The following is a 21141-nucleotide window of genomic DNA, read 5'->3' on the forward strand; positions in this document are numbered from 1 at the left end:
TGCTTTTCACTCCTCCGAGCTTCTGCTCCTGCCATTGCCACTACCTGGAAAGCCTTCACCACTGAAAAAGTCATCTTTCAGGATCGAGCTCAAGTCACTCTTCCTCTTTCAAGCTTCCTTTGACCCAGGCTTTGGTTTTTGCCTCCACAGTAGCCCATACATGCCTGTATTATGGCACAGAATGCATTGTATTTCATTAATGAATTTTTAATTTGTGTAAGCCATCATCTCAACAGTAAGTTCCATGGGGGCAAGAGATTTAACTTTTCTTGAATGCAGTCTTGTCATATAACAAATGTACAATACATATGTTGTAGGCTTGACTCGAGTTGACTTGAATCGAAACCGTTTTGGAGAAGGATCAGTTGACAGAGAGCCTTAAAAGTAAGGCTGAAAAGATCGGTTTTATATAATTCATAATGTAGAAATTTTAAGCATATATCTCTTTGGAATATTAGGATGCTTTTCCTAGAAGTTGGATAAAAAGAAAGCTTTATGAGTCTTCCAACTGTGTTCACCAGAGATCAAGAGTCGGCGGCTCTGGGAAGACTGTTGATGGACAATGTGGGAAGGTGCCAGACTTGCCCACTTAATAATCTGCTAAAGGGCAAACTCATTTTATGTAGTACAAGTTGTAGATTCCTGATAAAGACAGCACAATAGGTTGATGACCAATGTTAAAGCATTTTTAACAAGTTACTTGGATATCCTAAAATTCCAACCTAATTATTCCCCAAAGCCTCAAAGACAATATATGTAGCATGTTTACAATGTCACAGGAATTGTCTTATTTTCCCTTATAATGTGTCTTGGCCATTTTTAGAACATAATGCAAACAAAGAGAATCATACATTGATGTTGACCTAATGAACAAGTTGTTTTGAACATGGTAAATAGGGTTCCCTTAGACCAAGTAGTATTATCTAATGTTTTATCAAAGTTTTAGATTATTCTGTCAAATAGACTTTTAAGAAAATATATTCCATCCAAGATTTTAGTCTTTAAAGATTAGAAATATCATTTAATTCTATTCAAGGAAAAGTAGTAACTATAATCCCTCCCAAAGGGATGGTTTTATTTAAACTGGACAATTTTCACATACAATCACCAATGTTGATAAAGCTCAGAGTTAACTCAGTCCCTTTTTCCTTTAATCCTGCATCTTGAATTCCTTTAGTGTTTTGTTGCATGTGTTTTGCTAGTAGAAAAATGTAGGAGTTTAATTATTTCTCATACAAGTGGGTTTTCATGCTGTTCATCTACTTTCCAGGGCCATCTTGCACTGCAGGTACACAGTTCACGGACATCATGAGCCATCCAACGACAATGACAACTGTGTGAGATCTGCAAAAAAGGTCTCAAAAATTCCTCTTCAGGGAAAAAATTGCAACCATTTCTTGAACATTGTATCCATTCTTAGGAACCATGACCTAGATACCAACAAAAGGGGAAAGTTCTCAGCAAAGGCAGATTTACTGTGTGACCAGCTCACGTCCAGCATTCAGATCCAAGATATGAAACAAATTACTGTTTAGTTAGCTCTTTAGTTTAAGTAGTTAAAACACATCTCATTGTGCTTTTTCTAGACTGGGGGATTATTTTGCATTCACCGTACAAGAAAGGGAAATGTAGCTGAAATCTTTCATCAGTGGAAGGTTAGCACCAGTTTGTGCTGTGACTAGAAGAGATCTTAGCAGTGACTTTACTTGTGGTATTGCCTGCTCAAAGAAAGGATGCAGCAGATACAAATCAGTAATTATTAGGACGAAAGTTTTTGTAGATTTTATCTATTTGAGAGAGAGAGAGAGAGCAGAGCAGGGAAAGGGGCAAAGGAAGAGGGAGAGGGAGAATCTCAAGTAGACTCCCCGCTGAGCATGGAGTCAAAGGCAGGGCTAGATCTCCTGATCCTGGAGGTCATGACCTGAGCCGAAATCAAGAGTCGGATGCTTAACTGACTGAGCCACCCAGGCGCCCCTATTAGGATGAATTTTAAATAGTACACACATACATGCATATATTCTTGTCTTGAATTTCTCCTCTAATGGATAATGATGAGCTAACACAATAACTTGTTTTCTTTGGCATCTTTATAACCATTGACCTATTACAAGCCCCTTTCAATAATGGTGCAGACTTCAGGGGACATTGAGTATCTTTTATACGCAAGTCTACTGCCTCCTATTGTTTACTTACTGCCCTTCTCCTAGGGTGTTCAATGCAGCTACTCCTCACTCCATCCTCATAAATCCCTCCTCTTGCCAGATGAAGAAGCTGAGGCTACAGACTGAGCCATAGGATTTTAGAGGCAAAACTAGGATACCAGCTGGGATTTTTTACTCCCTGTTCTGGAAGTGAATGCATTTAATCCTGTTAGATTGTTTATTTTCTTGAGACAGAAAGGGTAAAGAGGGGAAATGGCAAGTCATCCTGAATATAGAATGATGGAGCTTCTTATCGTCCCCATCCAGTGTGTGTGTGCCCCCAGGCAGCTGTTAATGTGGGGTACCTGAGGCAGCAGATGCTGCAGCTGGGGTGAAGCACTGAGATGAGAGTCCAGAGCATAGCTTTCATTCTGCACAAGGGAAGAGTATTTCCAATAATCAGGTTGAGTCCTCCTCAGAGCCTCAAATCCATGTCACATTAGAACAACACAAAACAGGGAGGAGTGGATGTGGTTTTAGCAAAGCCCATTTCTAGCAGGTGATTGACTATGTTAATGGATCCCCATGACAGCTGACATATTCAAGCATACATGTCTCATGTCTTCTTTGGAGGGCATCTCACCAGCATTCAGCTAATGCTATAATCCCTGACGGATAGCACTATGATACAGAGTTTAAGAGAGAGAGAGAGAGAGAGAGATGATAAAATACCCATCTACAGAAGTTAAAGAACAAACTGGTGGATTCATGGAAGAAGCTCTTCTGAGATCGAAATATTAATTCTAAAAATTAATACTTTTTAAAATCTTTATGGAGATATAATTGTCATACCATATAAAGTGATATACTATATATATATACCTATATATAGATATATATATTGCACAACTTGATACATTTTGACATTACCATTACCATAATACTGATAGTAAATGTACCTGTCATTCTTGTGTCCCCTCATGGCCCTTGGATATATTATTTTACTCCTCTTGGATAGATGCCTAGCAGTAGAATTATGGTATGCTATGTGGCGTGCGTATGTTTAACGTTTTAAGAAACTGCCAAACTGTTTTCCAAAGCGGTTTTTCTCAATTTACATTCCCACCAGCAGTGTGGAGAGCTCCAGGTATTGTGCATCCTCACCAATATTTAGTGTGGTTAGTCTTTTTAATTTTAGCTGTTCTGACAGGTGTGTAGTGATATCTCATAGTAGCTTTGAAGTGTACTTATACCCCAAATGACGAGTGATATTGAGCATCTTTCCTGTGCTTATTTGTCACTTGTATATTTTATTTAGTGGACTGTCTGGTCAGATCTTTTGTCCACATTTTAATTGGGTTGTTTGTTCTTTTCTTATTGAGTTTGAGAGATCTTTTATGTTCTTGGTAGATGCTCTTGATATATTTTGGATACAGGCCCTTTTTTGAAGACATTCACAAACTGCTTTTAACATCCATATGGAAATGCAACATATATCCAGAATAGCCAAGCAACTTTGTAATGAAGAACAACAAAGCTGGAGGATCAGTCAATCAATACTACCTGATTTCAAGACTTACTCTAAAGCTATAGTAATCAAGACAGTATGGTGTAAAAACAGACAAATAGACCCATGAAACAAAATTCAGAGGCCAGAAATAGAACCATACATATATACACAACCAATTTTTGACAAAGGTGCAAAGCCAGTCCAATGGAAAAAGGAGTCTTTTCAACAGAGGGTGATGGAACTATCAGACATGCGTATGCAAAAAATAGAAACTTCAATTCATATCTTGACCCACATACAAAATAACCACAAAACGGATCACAGACCTAAACCTAAAACCTAAAGCCAGAACTGGCTACATAATTTGTGGGCCCAGTGCAAAATGAAAACATGGGCCCTCTTGTCAAAAATTACTGAGAATTTCAAGATAGTAACATCAGAGCATTAAACCAACGAGACCCTTCTAAGCTTGGGACCCTGTTTGGCTTGCATACGTTGTGTGCCCATAAAACCAACCCAGCCTAAAAATTATAAAATGTCTAGAAGAAAACACAGGAGAAAACTTTCATTACCTTGGGTTATGCAAAGATTTCTTAGATATACCAAAAGCATGCTCCATTAAAGAACAAATTGATAAAATGAACATCATCAAAATTAAAAACTTGTGCTCTCCTAGATTGTTAAGTGAATGAGAAGACAAGCCACAGACTGAGAAATAATATGTGCCAAAAATAATAATAAAGTTTAACACTCATTAAGTGCCAGATACTGTTCTAAGAATTTTATATAAGTTTAAATATATATATGAACACATTATAAAGCAGATATAATTTCTATCCTCATTTCATGTAAGAAAGGCAGAGGAATTTAAAAATCCAGCTTAATGATATAAAATTACTAAACCAAGGAGCCAAAATTGGAGCCCAGGCATTCTGACTTAAAAAAAAAAAAAAAAGATTTTATTTATTTATTAGAGTGAGGGAGAGAGAGAGAGAGAGAGAGCATGAGCAGGGGGAGGGGCAGCGGGAGAAGGAGAAGCAGACTCCCCACTGAGCAGGGAGCCCAACGTGGGGCTCAATCCCAGGACCCTGGGTTCATGACCTGAGCCAAAGGCAGACGCCTAACCGACTGAGCCACCCAGAGGCGTTCTGACTTTTAAGCCCACATTCTTGGGGTGCCTGGGTGGCTCAGTCGGTTAAGCATCTGCCTTTGGCTGGGTCATGATCCCAGGGTCCTGCGGTCAAGTCCCATGTTGGCGCGGGGGGGGGGGGGTGCTTCTCAGCAGGGAGGCTGCTTCTCCTTCTACCACTGCCCCTCACCCCGCTCGTGTGCTCTCTCTCTCTCTAATAAACAAATAGAATCATTAAAAAAAAAAAAAAAGCCTTACACTCTTACTCTCCTAAGGTAAAAACAAAGGACACCTCTTCCTTCTTCACATCAGCTCCTTCTTATTTCAACAGATTTACCTTTCAAAATTCCTGAAGTAGGCATTTTTGCTGGCCACGTCTGCTTGGCTATGTTCAATATATAACGTCTCCTTCTTATAAGGCTTTCCCAAGACTGGGCAAATCAAAAAGGTTATCAGTGCTTCCGGGACTGGTATCAGCAATCCATGGGTAGCACAAGTAAGTCTGTAACACTCAGTGCCAGATAAAGCAGCCTTGAGCATGAACTGCCACATTGCCCAATGTACTCTTTTGGAGCAAGGGACGCTCCTGCAACAGAGTGCATACTGGTTCCTTGTGCCTGGAAAGAATGCATGTGCCTCCTTCCAGTGACCATTTACATCTAGAGAGGCACCAAGGCATGGGAATGCTCCTGTTTATCTGTCTGAGCCCACCCACTGCTTCCCTGCAAGCCATGGGGAAAGAAGTATCAAGTCCTAAAAAGGCATTTGGACTGAATAGCACAATATGCTTGGATACCCTTGCTTCATGTAAACACAGGGTGCTTGTGAATTCTAAGAGCCTGGGTGTTGCAGTTCAGCAAGGCTCTGATTAGCATCTAGAAAGCATCCCAAGAAAGGGCTGCAGAACTCTTTGTCTGGAGGGAGGGTGTACACATGACTCTGGGCACCAGGGCTCCCTGGCAATTTTCCCAAGACTATTTCATCCCAGGGTCCCTCTAAGGAACATTTTGGGAGCCTCTAGCACTTTCATGGCAAAGGGCTTTTGGCTAGCTAGCCCATCTTACTTTTACAAGTGCCAGCGAAGCATTTTGATGTAAAAGGAAGAGTCGTGGGAAACTGAGTTTCCCTCTCCTTTGCATTACAGATCATGTAGCTTGCAAGGTTTTCCCAAAATCTAGTCATTGCTGAGTAAACTCCGGTTTGAACGATCAGTGCTGGGAGTCTTTTATGACTTCAGCTTTGACGTCATGCAAGTGACTGTGTCTAAGAATCAAAAACATACACATTGGTTAGCCCCTGGTGCTCTCAGGTTTCGGAGGCCGAAAAGCACAGGATTTGATACTTTATTTCCATCCTATAATGTTTTCCTAGCTTTTAACTGATTAATGTCTTCCAACCTGGCAGGATTTGGGGGATCACATTTTTCCTGGGTGTTCTTGATCATGTGGCCAGGGTACATTCCTTTGAACTTAGGCTCCACAGTAACCCAGCTATTCTGACTTTGAGCCAGTCACACAGAGCAACTCCAACAAAACCTGAAACTCTGGCATTTGGCACTTGTCACACCCAGGGTACGGCTCTCTGAGATTTAGCAAAGTCCAACAAGATGGATAGGTTTGTTCCTTTGTGTCACGTATTTAAAACTTACATTTCAAATCGAATCAACTCAGGACCTGTAAAGTTTTGAAATGAGTGTGCCCCAGGTATAGTAGCATTGTTCAATTTTGCCAGAGAATAATCTTAGGTTTTAAATGTTGAAGCAGCTTTTAAACTCTAACAAAGAAAAAAAATCAATGGAACAGAAACATCTGTACATATCTCCACTTATTATTACCATCTGTGATGATATGACAAGCTCCACGGTAGTAGCTTAATGCCCTCGAGTGCCCCTTGGCCCACCTTTGTCTCTAAAACGAAAATATTCTCTGTGTTTATTCATTCTAATTTAAGAATATATACAGAATATATAAAACTACGCCTGTAGTTAGAAGAAAGTCTCCTTGGAGGTTTTACAATTCTCCTTTTCTTTTTTTTCTTTTTCTTTTTTTTTTTTTTAAGATTTTATTTATTTATTTGAGAGAGAGAATGAGAGAGAGAGAGCACATGAGAGGGGGGAGGGTCAGAGGCAGAAGCAGGCTCCCTGCCGAGCAGGGAGCCCGATGCGGGACTCGATCCCGGGACTCCAGGATCATGACCTGAGCCGAAGGCAGTCGCTTAACCAACTGAGCCACCCAGGCGCCCTACAATTCTCCTTTTCTTGATAAGTGTGTATGTAGACCACCTAAGTATGCATGTAAGTAAGTGAGAATGTCCCTCGTTCCCAAACAATTAGTAGAGATAGTAATGTGTAAGTATTAGGGGAGAGGAGGGATGTTGCATCTTCCTGTGAAACCAGCATTACATCGTTACTCCTCATTTCATCAGGAAAAAGGAATGTGCTCTGGGGAGCTAGTAGTTTAATAGTTATAAAATACCCACGTGGCTAAACAAAGTACCTACCTGCCTGATGCAGGTATTTCAGTTCTGGGCAGGGAGGGAGAGCTTCCTTGAAGAGGGTAAACAGGAAGAGGTGAGGTCCACATCTCTTTCTCTTAATGATCTATAAAAATGAAGGCACCAATCTATATCAGGTACACAAAAGAAAATTCCTGAGTTAACTCCTCTCTTAGCTTGTCTAAAGGTGGGAGGTTTGCAGGGCGAAGGCACTCAAAATTTATATCCTCAATGACCAGAGAGTCTTAATGCTCATTTCTCAACCAAAGGGCTCAATTTTTCCTTGAAGAGTACACACAGGGTCCTATCAAAGTTCATTGTGCAATGTTGTTTGAACCCTTCCAGGACAGCTTTCCTATTAGTAACCTCAGAAACGTCCTTAATGAACAGACTTTTCTGCAGGGTGTGGCCCAAGCAGGACTCCAGGAACTGGAAGTGTGAATTTTAATGCTTTGCTGCAAAAGGAGACTGGCCATTCTTAGCATCTTATTTAAAGCGGGGTACGCTTAACACGTGAGGCGGTGCGTTAAGGGCCTACATCAAGTCACAGGTATGAATTTTACATAAAACGGATTAATATTATATGTCATGGTGGAATTTTAAATACTCCGTGCCCATGCATTTTTAATATTTACGTGCCCTCATTTAATGCTTTGAGGAAATTGCATTTCTTGAGCCCACTTGTGCATCTAGATGGGTGAAAGAAAAATCCTACAACGTTTTGATTTGTATGTCCCTTCACCAAATATCTGCGTTCGGCACTCTTTTCCTTTTTTTTTTTTTTTTTTTTTTTTGCTAAGCTTTAACCTTTTTTAAAAAAAAGAAAACGGAACGGCTGCACATTCCATTCCGTTCCATCATTATGGTTTCGGGGATTGTGAAAAGGCGAGTAATGAAACGGAGAGGGAAAATACAGAAGAGAACGAACGTGCCTTCTTGAACAGCGTCCTTCTTAAGGCACTGGAATCCCAGGGCTGGAGTGATGGGTGGCGGAGGGTCCCCGGTCGCCGCGCGAGGATCCTCGAGCAGGGCCCAGCGCCCCCTCAGCAGCCTAAGCCGGGGGACAGTGAATTCCAGCCGCACATTCCCGCAGTGCTTCGCAGGAACTTCTCCCTCTCTTTCCCCCTCCCTAGGGCACGCACCAGCCTGGCCCGACTCCCCCTCGGCTCTCCCTTCTCAGAACCCCGACCCACGGCGTTGACGGAATGGAGTGCCCTTCCCATTGGCCCGAGCGTCCTTCCCTGAGGCGGCTCCGTCCGCCCGATTGGCTGGCCACTCCCGACCCCCCGCCCACCCGGCCGCTCGGGTTGCCCGGCTCCCCGCCCCCCAGCGCCGCCCGGAGCCTCCGCCCTCGCCGCCTCCCTCCGCGCACCCGCCCGCGCGCCCAGCCCGGCTCCGCTCGGCTCGCGCGGCGACCCCGCCAGCGTGCTGGCCCCGCCCCCGGGGCGCGCGGCTCTATAAATACAGCTGCGCGGCTGGCGGGGCGAGAGCGTAGAGGAGGCGCGCTTGAGAGTCTGTCTGGCGGTGGGGAAGCCTCCGGGCAGGGGAGCGCGGCGGCGGCGGCGGCGGCGGCGGCCGGGCTGTAGTCGGAGCTCCGAAGGGAGTGACGAGGGAACCCGGCGGGCTGCCCTCCTTCCGCTGCGCTTGATTTTTCTTGCCTTTTGGTCCCGGCCGAGTGTCGCCCACTGAGCAGAGATCCCCTCGCAAAACCCGGAGCGACCCTGCCGTCAATTCTTGGGCGCGGGATCGCCGGGAGCTTCGCGGTGCCCCGAGCGCGGACCGAGCGCGCCGGGCGCGAAGGCAAGGGGAGCGGAGCCGGCCGCGGGCGGGGGCCCGGAGCTTGCCTGCCTGCCTCCCTCGCTCGCCCCAGCGGGTCCGCTCGCGCAGGGCGCAGGGCGCAGGGCGCAGGGCGCGCGCGATGAAGGCGGTGAGCCCGGTGCGCCCCTCGGGCCGCAAGGCGCCGTCGGGCTGCGGCGGTGGGGAGCTGGCTCTGCGCTGCCTGGCCGAGCACGGCCACAGCCTGGGTGGCTCGGCGGCCGCGGCGGCCGCGGCGGCGGCAGCGCGCTGCAAGGCGGCGGAGGCGGCGGCCGACGAGCCGGCGCTGTGCCTGCAGTGCGATATGAACGACTGCTACAGCCGCCTGCGGAGGCTGGTGCCCACCATCCCGCCCAACAAGAAAGTCAGCAAAGTGGAGATCCTGCAGCACGTTATCGACTACATCCTGGACCTGCAGCTGGCGCTGGAGACGCACCCGGCTCTGCTGAGGCAGCCGCCACCGCCGGCGCCACCGCACCACCCGGCCGGGACCTGCCCGGCAGCGCCGCCGCGGACCCCGCTCACGGCGCTCAACACCGACCCGGTGAGAGGGGCCAGACGCCGGCCCGGAGCGGACGCGGCGGGGGCGGGGGGGCCGGACGCGGGCGCTCCCCTTCCAACGGGCAGGGGCGGCGGGGAAATGACAGCACCCCCCTCCCTCCTCCGGGCGCCCGGGGCCACCAGCGGCGGGCTCCGCGCGGCGAGCGCAGGTCCGGGTGAACGCGCCGGGGGGGCTGGGGCTCTGCGCATCCTGGGCTGTCAAGTCCAGCCTGCGCCTGGGGTGGGGCTGGGGGAGTCCCCCAGGGCTGCAGGCGGGGGCGGGGGTGCCGGCGTGCCTGCCTGGTTTCCGAGAACGAATCCAGGGCCGTGCCGAGTGCGACGTTTGTGCCTGCTAACCTTCGCCTTGGTGTTCCGTTGCTGTTCCAGGCCGGCGCGGTGAACAAGCAGGGCGACAGCATTCTGTGCCGCTGAGCCGCGCTGTCCAGGTGAGCGCGCGTTTCCCCGCTCCGGTGACGCCCGTCCCCAGGGGCTTCCGGTGCCAGGCACCGCAGTGTTCTGTGCTCCTAAGCATTTCTGAGGGCGAATCCCAGTGAAGGGGACAACCCCCGTCCGTGCCACCGTACTTGGCTTCGGTAATTGGGGGTCCACTCTAAATGGAGACGGGTCAGCAGCTCCTGTCCCCGTCGTCCCCGCCACGCCACCCCCGTGCCTCTCCCACGACCAGCGGGCTCTAACTGCCTTCCTCCCCGCCGAGGGGGGCACCCTGGCGGGCGTGGAAACTGCCCGATGCGCACCCCCCCCCCACCCTCCCCCCCACGCTGTCTGACACTCACAAAGTGGGATGCGGGCAGGGCCTGGGAGTGGATCCCCAATCCGGGCTTCCCGGGGGCCAGCAGCTGCCTGCCGCCCTCCTGGCCGGCTGCGGGCTGCGGGTGTTGTCTGACCTGGTGGTTTGTTTTGGGTTGTTGATCAAGCATGTCTTGAGTTTGGTCGGTGGCGCCAGTTAGTCTGCAGCGGGAAGGTTCACACACCCCCTCTATTCATTCCTCTTCCACAGGTGTGCGGCCGCCTGAGCCCGAGCCAGGAGCACTAGAAAGGGAGGGGGAAAGAGCAGAAGTTAGAGAAAAAGCCACCCGAGGAAAGGAGGGGAAAAAAAATATCAGCAAATCCTAGAAACGATTCATTCGTCATTCCAAGAGAGAGAGAGAGAGGGAAAAGAAAAACACAACTTTCATCCTTTTTTTTTTTTTTTGCACGTTCATAAACATTCTGCATATGTATTCTCTTTTGTCTCTTCATTTATAACCGCTGTGAAATGTACATTTCTGTGTTTTTGGAGGTGCAGTTAAACTTTTAAGCTTAAGTGTGACAGGACTGATAAATAGAAGATCAAGAGTAAATCAACTTTAGAAGCCTACTTCGTGACCAAGGAGCTCAATTTTTGTTTTGAAGCTTTACTAATATAAAAGCATTGTAGATATTTTTTTTTTTTGACATCTATTGTTTAAAATAGATGATTATAACGGGGCAGGGAACTTTCTTTTCCCTGCAAGAATGTTACATATTGTATAGATAACTGAGTGACATTTCATACCATGTATATATAGAGATGTTCTATAAGTGTGAGAAAGTATATGCTTTAATAGACTACTGTAATTATAAGATATTTTTAATTAAATATTTTTTTGTAAATATTATGTGTGTGTTTTTTTTTAATCTATGGGAATATTTCTTTTGGAAAATTATTTTTCAGCTCCATTGCAGAGCTCTTGATATCCTGAATGTCTTTTCTGTTAGGCCTAGCTTTTAATTTGTTTTTGTTTTATGCAGTGTCGTGTAGACTTGGAAGTAATAGTTATAGCTAGTAGTCCTGCATGACTGCATGAGATGTTTAATCACAAAATAAACTTGTTCTGAGTCCGTTCAAATGTGTTTTCTTTAACCTAGATTGAAATCTTTGTATTTGAAACATACATGTTAGAAATATACTTTATCAGTTTTTAAGTACAGGGTTTGATAGTGTAATATATAAAGAGTAAGTGTTTGCTTTTTTGTTTTTTAACTGAGGTCAAAATGGATTCTGAATGGTTTTGCATATGGGATGGGGAAATGCTTGGATCCTTAAGGAGTTTATGAAATCTGCTGTTTTATGAAAGTGAAAAAAATGCTTATCATTCTTCATTTTACACTAAAGCTTAATGTCGCTACGTTTCATGTCTGTACAGATTATTTAAATCATAGAAATGAAAAATGTTCTCTGCTTGCTACCAAAGGACAAACTCTTGGAAATGAACACTTTCTGCTTTCCTTCCTCCAAAGAATATTAATAGGCAACAGTGGGAGAAAAAAACAAGGCATAATGGCAAATCCTTCAAGCAGGGATAAAAGTCGATCTTCAAACATTAACTTAAGTAGACCAAAAATTCTGATGACCGCATCTAGATTATTTTTTTATAAAAATGATTTTCACTATAGCTATGTTAGTTACTGCTAAACTACTGTCCAATCTCTTGTGATGTGTAACTTTTACATGTGAATATTAAAGTAGATTTATCTGTCTTGTACTGTGATTTCTGGTCTCGTTTCTTCAAAACCCTTTACTTATTTTTTAAGATTTTCTTTTCTCTTTAACGAAGTCAATATTTTCTAGGTTGGATAGGACCATTAGGGCCTGTGAACATTATGCATTTAATGTGATCAGTACTTTGCACACCAAGTTAGATGGAATTTTTAGAGTGAGAGAGAATTAAGTAGGATTTAATTGGGTGCTTTGTAAATAGTTAGTCAACTGTGTGTGTAACGTGGTCTGTTTGATTTTTAAAAGGAAAGGATTTGTTTCCGATTATACAAGAATAAAAGTATTATAGACCCAAGGGACTTTTTATGAGGTCAGAGTCAAATATTTATATGAATATGAAATCTCGTGGTCCCTAATAGGCCACTTAAGTGGCAACTATGAACATAACAAAGTTAATACTAGTAGGTTCCAATAAATCAAAAGGCTTAAGAATCTGTCCTATCCCCAGCATGTTATCCTCCCAGCTTTGACATTTCACTGGTCTTTGGTATTTTTAGAATTTGATATATTTGATGTTGAGCCTTATAAAGTCAAAGGACTGCTTGTTTAGATGAGGCTTATTTTTATTTTTGATATTATTCATTCTCATCACACATCAAGAGGAAAACAGAAAAACACTGCCGGAATTCCAAATCTGAAGAATTCGAACGATAGTGTTCTTTGTTATTAAATAAAGGGGACAATTCCTTCTTTTTCCTTGGCAGTTTAATTTCAGTAGGAAGCAAGTCACATGTGTACTGTTGGTTGGACTTAGGCATCCACCAGGCCTGACTGCCAAATCCTACCTAAGCTGTTAGGTGCCGTTTAAATATAGAGTGGGAGGTGACGGACCTTAAAACAAAAGGTTAAATATTTTTGTTTCTGCAGATAGATGTTGCTCCTTAGTTAATTTTAGATTTGGGGCATGAAAAACCACCGAAAGGGAAGAAAAGTGTTAGGGATGTTGCCTTTTAGAGACTTGGCATTTTCCCCTTGGACACTTGCATAGTTTGGGTATCTTTAAAGACACTGCCACTATTTTTTTTTTAATTATATAAAGTTGTATAAGATACTACATTCTATCATATTGGCTGTGATCTAACCAAGCAACCAGACAACAAAAACATTTCGAGTCATTTATCTAGTCCTGATTATTCAGACCTTTGGTTTAACAGATGAGATGTCCTGTCTTCTCTCTTAGTTTACCTACTTTTCATTGTATAGGGACAAGCAGAGAGTATGAAGCATTTAAAAACTTCAAAGGAAAAAAAAAAGGTATCCCACAGTAGGATGTCATTTCTAATTTTGGTTATAAAATCCTGTACATCTCAGACGTTTTATGTTAAAGGAATAAAAAACAAAAACCTTTTAGTTTCAAAGAACTATGATACTATGATACTGTATAAATCTTATGTTGATTGTCAAGTTCTAACTGAATTTTTAGAACTTTAAAAATTTTTGACCCCCATAATCTATCGTATTAAATGCCTCCTTTAAAAATAAATCTTCACTGAGCAAAGAGGTCTGAAGTTTGTGGGTTTTAATTGACTTCTACTGAGTTATGCAATTTTTCATTATCAAGAATGGGTCTCTTGATGGATCACCTCAATTATTTACAGTGTTTCTTACCCTGTGATGAAAAATGTGGCTTAAAAATGGTGATATGAACGGAAAGAAAAATCTAGTTTGAATGCTAGGCAAAGCTTGTCTACTCTTTGCCGTCTGCCAGGATAGGAAGCAATAATCCTAAACAAGGTAGGAGGAGGATGTCCAGGGAAACCAGACCACCTCCCACAAGCACGCGTACACAGAAGGTAAATAATGTAGAGAGAAAGAAATTATTCATAGTAGTACAGAGCCAAATAAAACTGATTCTGCCTTTCTAGCTGGTGCACTTTAATTGCATATATGTTAATCAGCCCAGATAGCCCTTGGGTCTCAACAGGGCCAAACACCAAACCCTCCAGGCTTATAAGGAAGGAAAACCTTCCCTTTCCTGCTTTGCAAGTCCAGGAAATTAATCTACACACCTCTGAGTTCATCTTAACAGGGCTGCCCTCAGTAGGCATTCTTCAGACCCAGATGATTTCTTTCAATTACAACCCATGATGTTTTGCTAAAATATTAATTATATTAATTAGAAGAACCATTGCCCAAAAGGTGTTAGGATTGTAATGTTACCTAGTTCTACCTTGAGCACTGACCCAGTCGATACTTTAAAAGAGAACTAATTTGTTCAAGGGAGACAAACTGCAGTCATATCTACTTCATTGATAATGCTCTCAAATTTTCAGTGGATTTTTAAAAGTGTGTGTCATGTTTAAGTGCCTTCGGATCCTGGCTTGCTCTACGTGCTAAAGCTCAGGCCTGAGCCACACTGCCAAAGGTTTTCTACACTCACCTAAGCAAAGCAATTCGCTAGTAGGCTACTGAAGGCAGTTCCATCATTCATAAGCCTACACAGTAAATTCACACATGGGATATGAAAAAAAGGGCTGTAAAAATTTGAAGTTAATTTGAAAAGCCCCTCTGAGTCCATAAAAGTAAACACACCAGTTTCTGTGGAAAGAACAAAACGTGTTACCTGTATTCGAGTAGCTAAAATGTAACTAAAGAAAAATTGAGCTTAAAATGTTTAAATAAAGAGATGCAAGACCAATTTTCTATGCCAATCCACTTGATTCTGAATTTTTTTCCCAATAAGAAATCTCATACTTTAGAAAGGAATTTTCTAAGGGATTAATTCCATAAGCATTGATTGGCAAAATAGGTAAATTCCTGGTGAAACTAAACATCTTTATATGCTTTAAATTAAGGTTTCTCAATTTTTTATGATATAAAGTGTATATTAGCACTTTAAGTGTGTGTATTCAGTTCACACTGTGAAATTTTCCCTTATTGTGAAGTTTAATTTCCAATGGAAATATTGGAGTCCACATACAGTTCTCCTGAAAATTCATATTTTAGAATGTTTCTTAAATTTTATTTAAATATTTGCTTAAATTTTTTTAATGTTTTCTTAAATATTTTAAGCATTTTCTTAAACATTTACTATTTCTTCCATAAACTGTGGCAGTCAATTGAGAGACTCTAGTTGTGTTTATATCTGTGTGTGTGTTTCCCTAAAAATAGTTAATGAACATACAGAAAACTGTATTTCAAAAAGGAGTTGCACTTTAAAAAAATAAGTAAACCGTGTTAACCTTCGTCCATTTTCTCTCCACTTTAATTCCTAAGATTGAAGAGTTCCATAAAAATACACTCCTCATTTTTTTGGACAGCTATAAGTCAATCCTATTATGTTTAAGCTTAAAGCAGGACGGAAAATAACAAGTAAATCAAATGTCATGTTTATCATATCCTAGAATTGGGTTGAAATTCATAAGTAATCTGAAGAAAAAAAGAAAGAAAGAAAAAAAAAGAGGGACGTACCTCTATGTCCAAATCACAGAAAGCCCAGGAAACAGACCTAAACTTGTAGACATGAATTTGACACCTTATTTCAGCAAGAATTCTAAGAAACACTTTTCATAGATGCCGAACCTGAGTCCATGGCTGTACTTAAAACTAGGTAGACTCCTTGAAGTAGAAGGCTCTGTGGGATTCTTATTTGCCTGTCTTTCAGGGCCTAACTGGGGCCTGGCAAAGTATTTGTGGACTTGCATAAAGAATGTCCCCCAAAGGGAGTCTCTTGGGAGTGCCCTCGGTTATTCCTTCCTGACCTTTTATCTACACCGAGTCTCAGCTGAGCTTCAGACCATTATATCTAACTCCCTTCTGGTCCTCTCTACAACTGAAGAACAGTAGATTTGAAACAAGCTTTTATGGTGTCCCCCCAAAACCTGCCACTCTTTCCACATTCCTTATTGTCTCAGTCAGCCCTAAACCTGGTGGCTTAAACAACAAATATTTATTTCTCACAGTTCCGGAGGCTAGGAAGTCCAAGACCAAGGTGCCAGCCAATTAAGTTCCCAGGAGTCACTGCCGATGCTGGATGAGCAACAGCAAGCCCCATGCTCCCTTCAGATCCCCGTAGTCACACCTGGCACGTGGCCTCCTCCTCGGAGCCGCGCCGTAAGATGCAAAAAGAACCTGGGGCTAAGCAAGGTCCTCTTCCTGCCCCAGGCCCTGGATGTAAGGATCTTCCAATGTCATGCCCAGCTGTCCTTTCTCTCCTCCACTTCTGGCTGTCCTCAAGCACACCTTCTATGCCTCCGCCATAACTAAGGTTTTCTCCTATACATGCTACACAGCAAAGCATGCTTATCTCCCTAGTCTTGACAGTGTAAGATTGATTTCCTGAGAGTTAAGAAGAGAGAACCAGACTCAGGAAGGGTATACATGGAACACGGGATGGGGGCTTGGGGGAGGGGCACCTGCCCAGCCAGCCAAACCGGCTAACTTGCCCATCTGTGGGTAAGGGCTAATCTGTCCACGTCCAAAATGATGTGCTCTTTCATGCTTCCCTTCCTTTGCAAATGGTGTTACCCCTGCCTGGATCCCTTGAGCCCCCACTCTCAGTCTGGGTTGCTGTTAAACTCCTCACCATCCTTCGACTGTCACCATTTCTGCAAAAATTATATGATGCTTCTCTTCCTCACCCCCAAAACAGCCACCCCCCCAACACACACACTATAGCGTAATTATTTTCACATGTCTGTGTTCCCTGTAGATCCCTGACCCTCCAGGAATTCCAGACCACAAAGTACCAGAAGAACATTCCTATAATTCTCTGCGCCAGCAAATCTAGCAAATTCTTTGCAACTCAAAATTGCGGTTGAGGGGTTTTCATTATCTTTTAAAAGGCTTTGGCTGCCTTAAACATGAAAAATAGATAAGCTGTGTGTTCTTGAGCATGAGGGACTGTGGTCAGCCTTGGGCCAAGAGAGTTGGAAGGAGAGACTGAGAAGGAGAGGAGAGAGGCAGAGCAATCCTGTATCCCGAAGAAAGAAATATGACTGACCCACGTTGGGGTGAGTCAACAAAGACCCCTCAGTGCCAGAGATGAAAACATGGGGCAAGGAGGATGACTCCTTGGGTATAGGCTGGGATGGGTCTGCAGTGGAAGCAGCGGGCAGGGGGCACTCAGGAAGATTGTATGATCAGGTCTCCGCAGATGTGCCTTAGGTCTCTGTTCTCTTAGCCCAGGGAAGAGGCATGGGATAGATCAGCCGCAGTAAATGCAATGAATCCTCATGAGTCAGTTCTGAAAGGGCGAGGCTTGCCGCACGAATGGGAAAATCTTCTAGGGACGAAAGTTTCATTTCCACTCCTGTGATCTGGGGCCCTGGAAGTAGAATCGGATGATTAGTCACCTGGAATACATCTGGTTAACATGTGTCTCATTTTCCAGGGAAGAAGACAGAAGCCTGAAAGGTGGAGTGGTAGAGTCAGACCTAGAACCTGATTTCTCTCTCTCTAATCCACGGCCACAAACTCAATATTGATGGATTCTATTCCAGTTTTCTCTTACTTAGGTGGTTTATCTCAGTCTATATTCTAAACTACAACTTGCTCGTGTTCTGTCCTAAGAAGCTGCGGTTCAAATCTTAAGCAGGTAACTATTAAATATAGCACCAATCTGGCTGCCTTTTAAAATAAAAAAAACAGAGGTAATGTATTTTTTATTTTTTAAGACTTTATTTATTTACTTGAGAGAGAGAGAGAGAGCACACGCATGCACACAAGCATGGGGGGAGGGCAAAGGGAGAGGAAAGGGAGAAGCAGATTCCCTGCTAAGCGGGGAGCCGGACACGGGACTCGATCCCAGCACCTGGAGATCCTGACCTGAGCCGAAGGCAGACACTTCACTGACTGCGCCCCCCAGGCGCCCTGGTAATGTACTTTTATAACAAGTATCAAGTATTTCAAAGTATGTTGACAAAGGGGCTCAGGCCATTCCATGGAGAAGGGATAGTCTTTTCTACAGAAGATGCTGGAATGATTAGATGTCTACACGCAAAATCTTAACTTTGACCAAGACCTTGAACCTTTCAAAGAGATTGACTCAGAATGGATCTTAGACCCAAATGTAAGTTCAAAAGTGTAAAACTTCTAAAGGAAAACATAGGAGAAAATCTATGTGACTTTGAGTCTGGTGATGAATGTTTAGATCCAGCACCAAAAGCATGAAAGAATTTCAACCCTGTGTTATTCTCCCACATCTGTGAGAGCAGAGCTCCCCGCGTTCTAAGGAGACAGTGCCGAGTGAGGACGGGCTCCGAGCTCCACAGCCTGCTGTGTCCACCCAGGCAAGTCACTTCTCCAAGTTCCAATGGCCTCATCCCTAAAATGACTGTGTATTAATAATTACTGAACACACAGAGGGCTCCTGAAAGACAATGAAAGTAACATAGATGAAAATATTTTATATAACACTGGTTATAATTTGGAGATATAGAACCATTATCTCGAGAGATTTTTTTTTTTTTAATTTTCGATTCCTGACTTCCACCCATCCCTCCTCTTACCACTGAGATTCTGATTGAGCAGGTGGAGGGTAGGATGCAAGCATCTGCATTTTAGCTTTTTCCTGGCAAATCTGAGGCAAGTCTCCCAGGAACCCCACTTTGAGAAACAGTGTTGTAAGATAATCCGACGTTACAGAGGCTTGGACTGCTGTTGTTACAAGGCCACACGTGGTGTATTTCTCCTGCTTTTTGACATCGCCTTCCAATGTTGCAGGAGCTCTGACCAAGTGAAGAGGAGAGGTCAATATAATATCAACAGAAGGTTATGGCAAAAATATCCAGTGGGAGAAAGGAAGTCGGTACTGGTAGGGGATGCCTAGGAGGGAGCTGCTTGAAACACAAGACTGTGGCGTGGTCCCTGAGACTTGTCTGCCATCAAGATGCTGAGGCCTCCACCCTCTCAGTCCAGGTCTTTCTTTGAGTCAAAATATTCACCATAACCTTGGCTTTACCTATCGTGCTAAACCTTAAATTTTCTGAAGAAAGGCGCAAAAGAAGGGGGATGTTTTCTACCCTCTTCTGTGTCCTTCTAAATCATTACGTCCTCTCATTACATCTATGTGATGGCCTAGAAAATATCTGGAGAAGGTCTGCCTGTGCAGGAAGCAATGAGCAATAATGTTTTATCTTATTTTATTTATTTTTTAAAGATTTTATTTATTTATTTGATAAAAAGCACAAGCAGAGGGAGTGGCAGGCAGATGAGAGGGAGCAGACTTCCCACTGAGCAGGGAGCCCGATGCGATGCGGGGCTTGATCCCAGGACCCTGGGGTCATGACCTGAGCCAAAGGCAGGCACTTAACCGACTGAGCCACCCTGAGCAATATTATTTTAATGGTCAAGAGAGTTTTCTGGAGGGGCGCCTGGGTGGCTCAGTCGTTAAGTGTCTGCCTTTGGCTCAGGTCATGATCCCAGAGTCCTGGGATCGAGCCCCTCATCGGGCTCCCTGCTCCGCGGGAAACCTGCTTCTCCCTCTCCCACTCCCCCTGCTTGTGTTCCCTCTCTCGCTGTGTCTCTCTCTGTCAAATAAATAAATAAAATCTTAAAAAAAAAAAAAGAGTCTTCCGGATAAACAAAATCAGAAAAGAATAATTCATTTCCCCCAGTGTATCATATGATCCTAAAGGATGACCTATAACATGGTATAGAAAAATAGTCCAGTCTTGCACCAACTATTGTCCCTGCTTTTGAGCTGTCCTCCTTAATGCTTATTAAATGTTAAAATACCATGAGTGTGTAAAATTGGGATAGAGTACAACTGTGCCTTAATTTCATGTAATAGTTTTCTCCTTGGTAAAACTGGATATGATTTTTTTATGAATTTAAAAGGAGTGGAAAGAATAGCTTCAGTTCTTCAGAAATTGAATAAGAACTCTAGAAAAGGAAACATCAGTAAATCTGTGGAATTTGATTCTGAGCTCTGCCACTTACCTTGTGCCCTTGGGGAAGGTACTTTGCCTCTCTGAGCCTCATTTAAACTTCCTTTTATAACGGGTCACAATACTTAGCAAGAGGAGTCTTTATGCGAATCATGCGTGCAAAGCTCTTAATGCAGTGGGAGGTATAGGAGCCATTCATTCAGTATTATTTAGTTCCTTTACTCATTCCTGCCCCTACTCATCTTGTAAGATCTAAATATATGGGTTCCCTCTAACGGTATGAGAATGGGGTTCACAGGGATGAAGGAGCAAGGGGTGTACGTGCACCTGGGTCCTCAGTGTGGAGGACAAAGAATTCCGTAAATGCACCAACATGTCTGGGAGACCCCGATTTTCAACCTTCTGTGTCATTTGTTTCTCTCTAGAATAAACCAGAGGTACTCTGCCTGCAGAAGACATAAATGACATAAATGTTAATAGAAGATGAACGGTTTGAGGGAAGATGGGAGTCTGAGGAGCAAGAAGGAACTGCAGGGGCCAGAAGGCAGAAGAAAATAGATGATTATGGGAAATTAAAGCAGGGGGCCTTGATAGCTGTTGATTTTTCTGTTAACATGGTCAGGTGCAATGCTTGTTTGCTTTTTGGTCTATGTTCTAATGCATAGCTAAGTGCTGCAGGATGGAGACAGATGCTGAGGATGGAGTCAGGGGAGGAACCCTACCTACTCCCATACTCAGGGCTAAGTAATCCGGGATCCTCGTAATACTCTCCCAGGAGAGAAACAATTTTGAAACCAAAGACATCACACACGGCACAGTACACGGCATCCCAAGTCGTATGTGAGAGACAGACTAAGGTTGAAAAGAGCATAAAATTTGTGCATTTCTGCATGGCTTAACAAAATATGCCCTTTATAATATATGTTTAACATAATTTCTGGTAGCTATGTTCTGTCGTCAATAAAGCCAAGAGGAATTCTACAAGGTAGAGAGACCAATGTTTGGGAGTTTGTTGTTGTCAATTGCAACACTTCAGTGAATCATAAAATAAGAATTTTGAAGTGAAATCAAATACCCTCATTTTACTGCTAAGGAAACTGAGGCTCAGAAATGTAAAAATGTGCCTTTTGTAAAAAGACCTGAGG

The 21141-nt window shown here is 43.6% G+C and overlaps 1 protein-coding gene and 1 long non-coding RNA gene across 2 annotated transcripts; one reads left to right on the plus strand and one right to left on the minus strand.

The window, feature by feature from the left end:
• Positions 1-147: 147 nt before the first annotated feature.
• LOC117997454 lies at positions 148-7375 on the minus strand. Its single transcript, XR_004675822.1, has 2 exons — positions 7280-7375; positions 148-1430 (listed from the first exon to the last, which is right to left on the minus strand). It is a non-coding gene; the product is annotated as an uncharacterized LOC117997454 (long non-coding RNA).
• A 1357-nt stretch (positions 7376-8732) lies between these two features.
• ID4 (inhibitor of DNA binding 4, HLH protein) lies at positions 8733-12159 on the plus strand. Its single transcript, XM_034985754.1, has 3 exons — positions 8733-9632; positions 10016-10074; positions 10647-12159. Exons 1-2 carry the CDS (start codon positions 9192-9194, stop codon positions 10058-10060), a joined length of 486 nt encoding a protein of 161 aa, XP_034841645.1. The 5' UTR covers positions 8733-9191; the 3' UTR covers positions 10061-10074; positions 10647-12159.
• The last annotated feature ends 8982 nt before the right edge of the window (positions 12160-21141 follow it).

The sequence above is a fragment of the Mirounga leonina genome, unplaced genomic scaffold (genome assembly GCF_011800145.1).
Source record: "Mirounga leonina isolate KUSES-001 unplaced genomic scaffold, KU_Mleo_1.0 Mir_366, whole genome shotgun sequence".
Taxonomy (NCBI): domain Eukaryota; kingdom Metazoa; phylum Chordata; class Mammalia; order Carnivora; family Phocidae; genus Mirounga; species Mirounga leonina.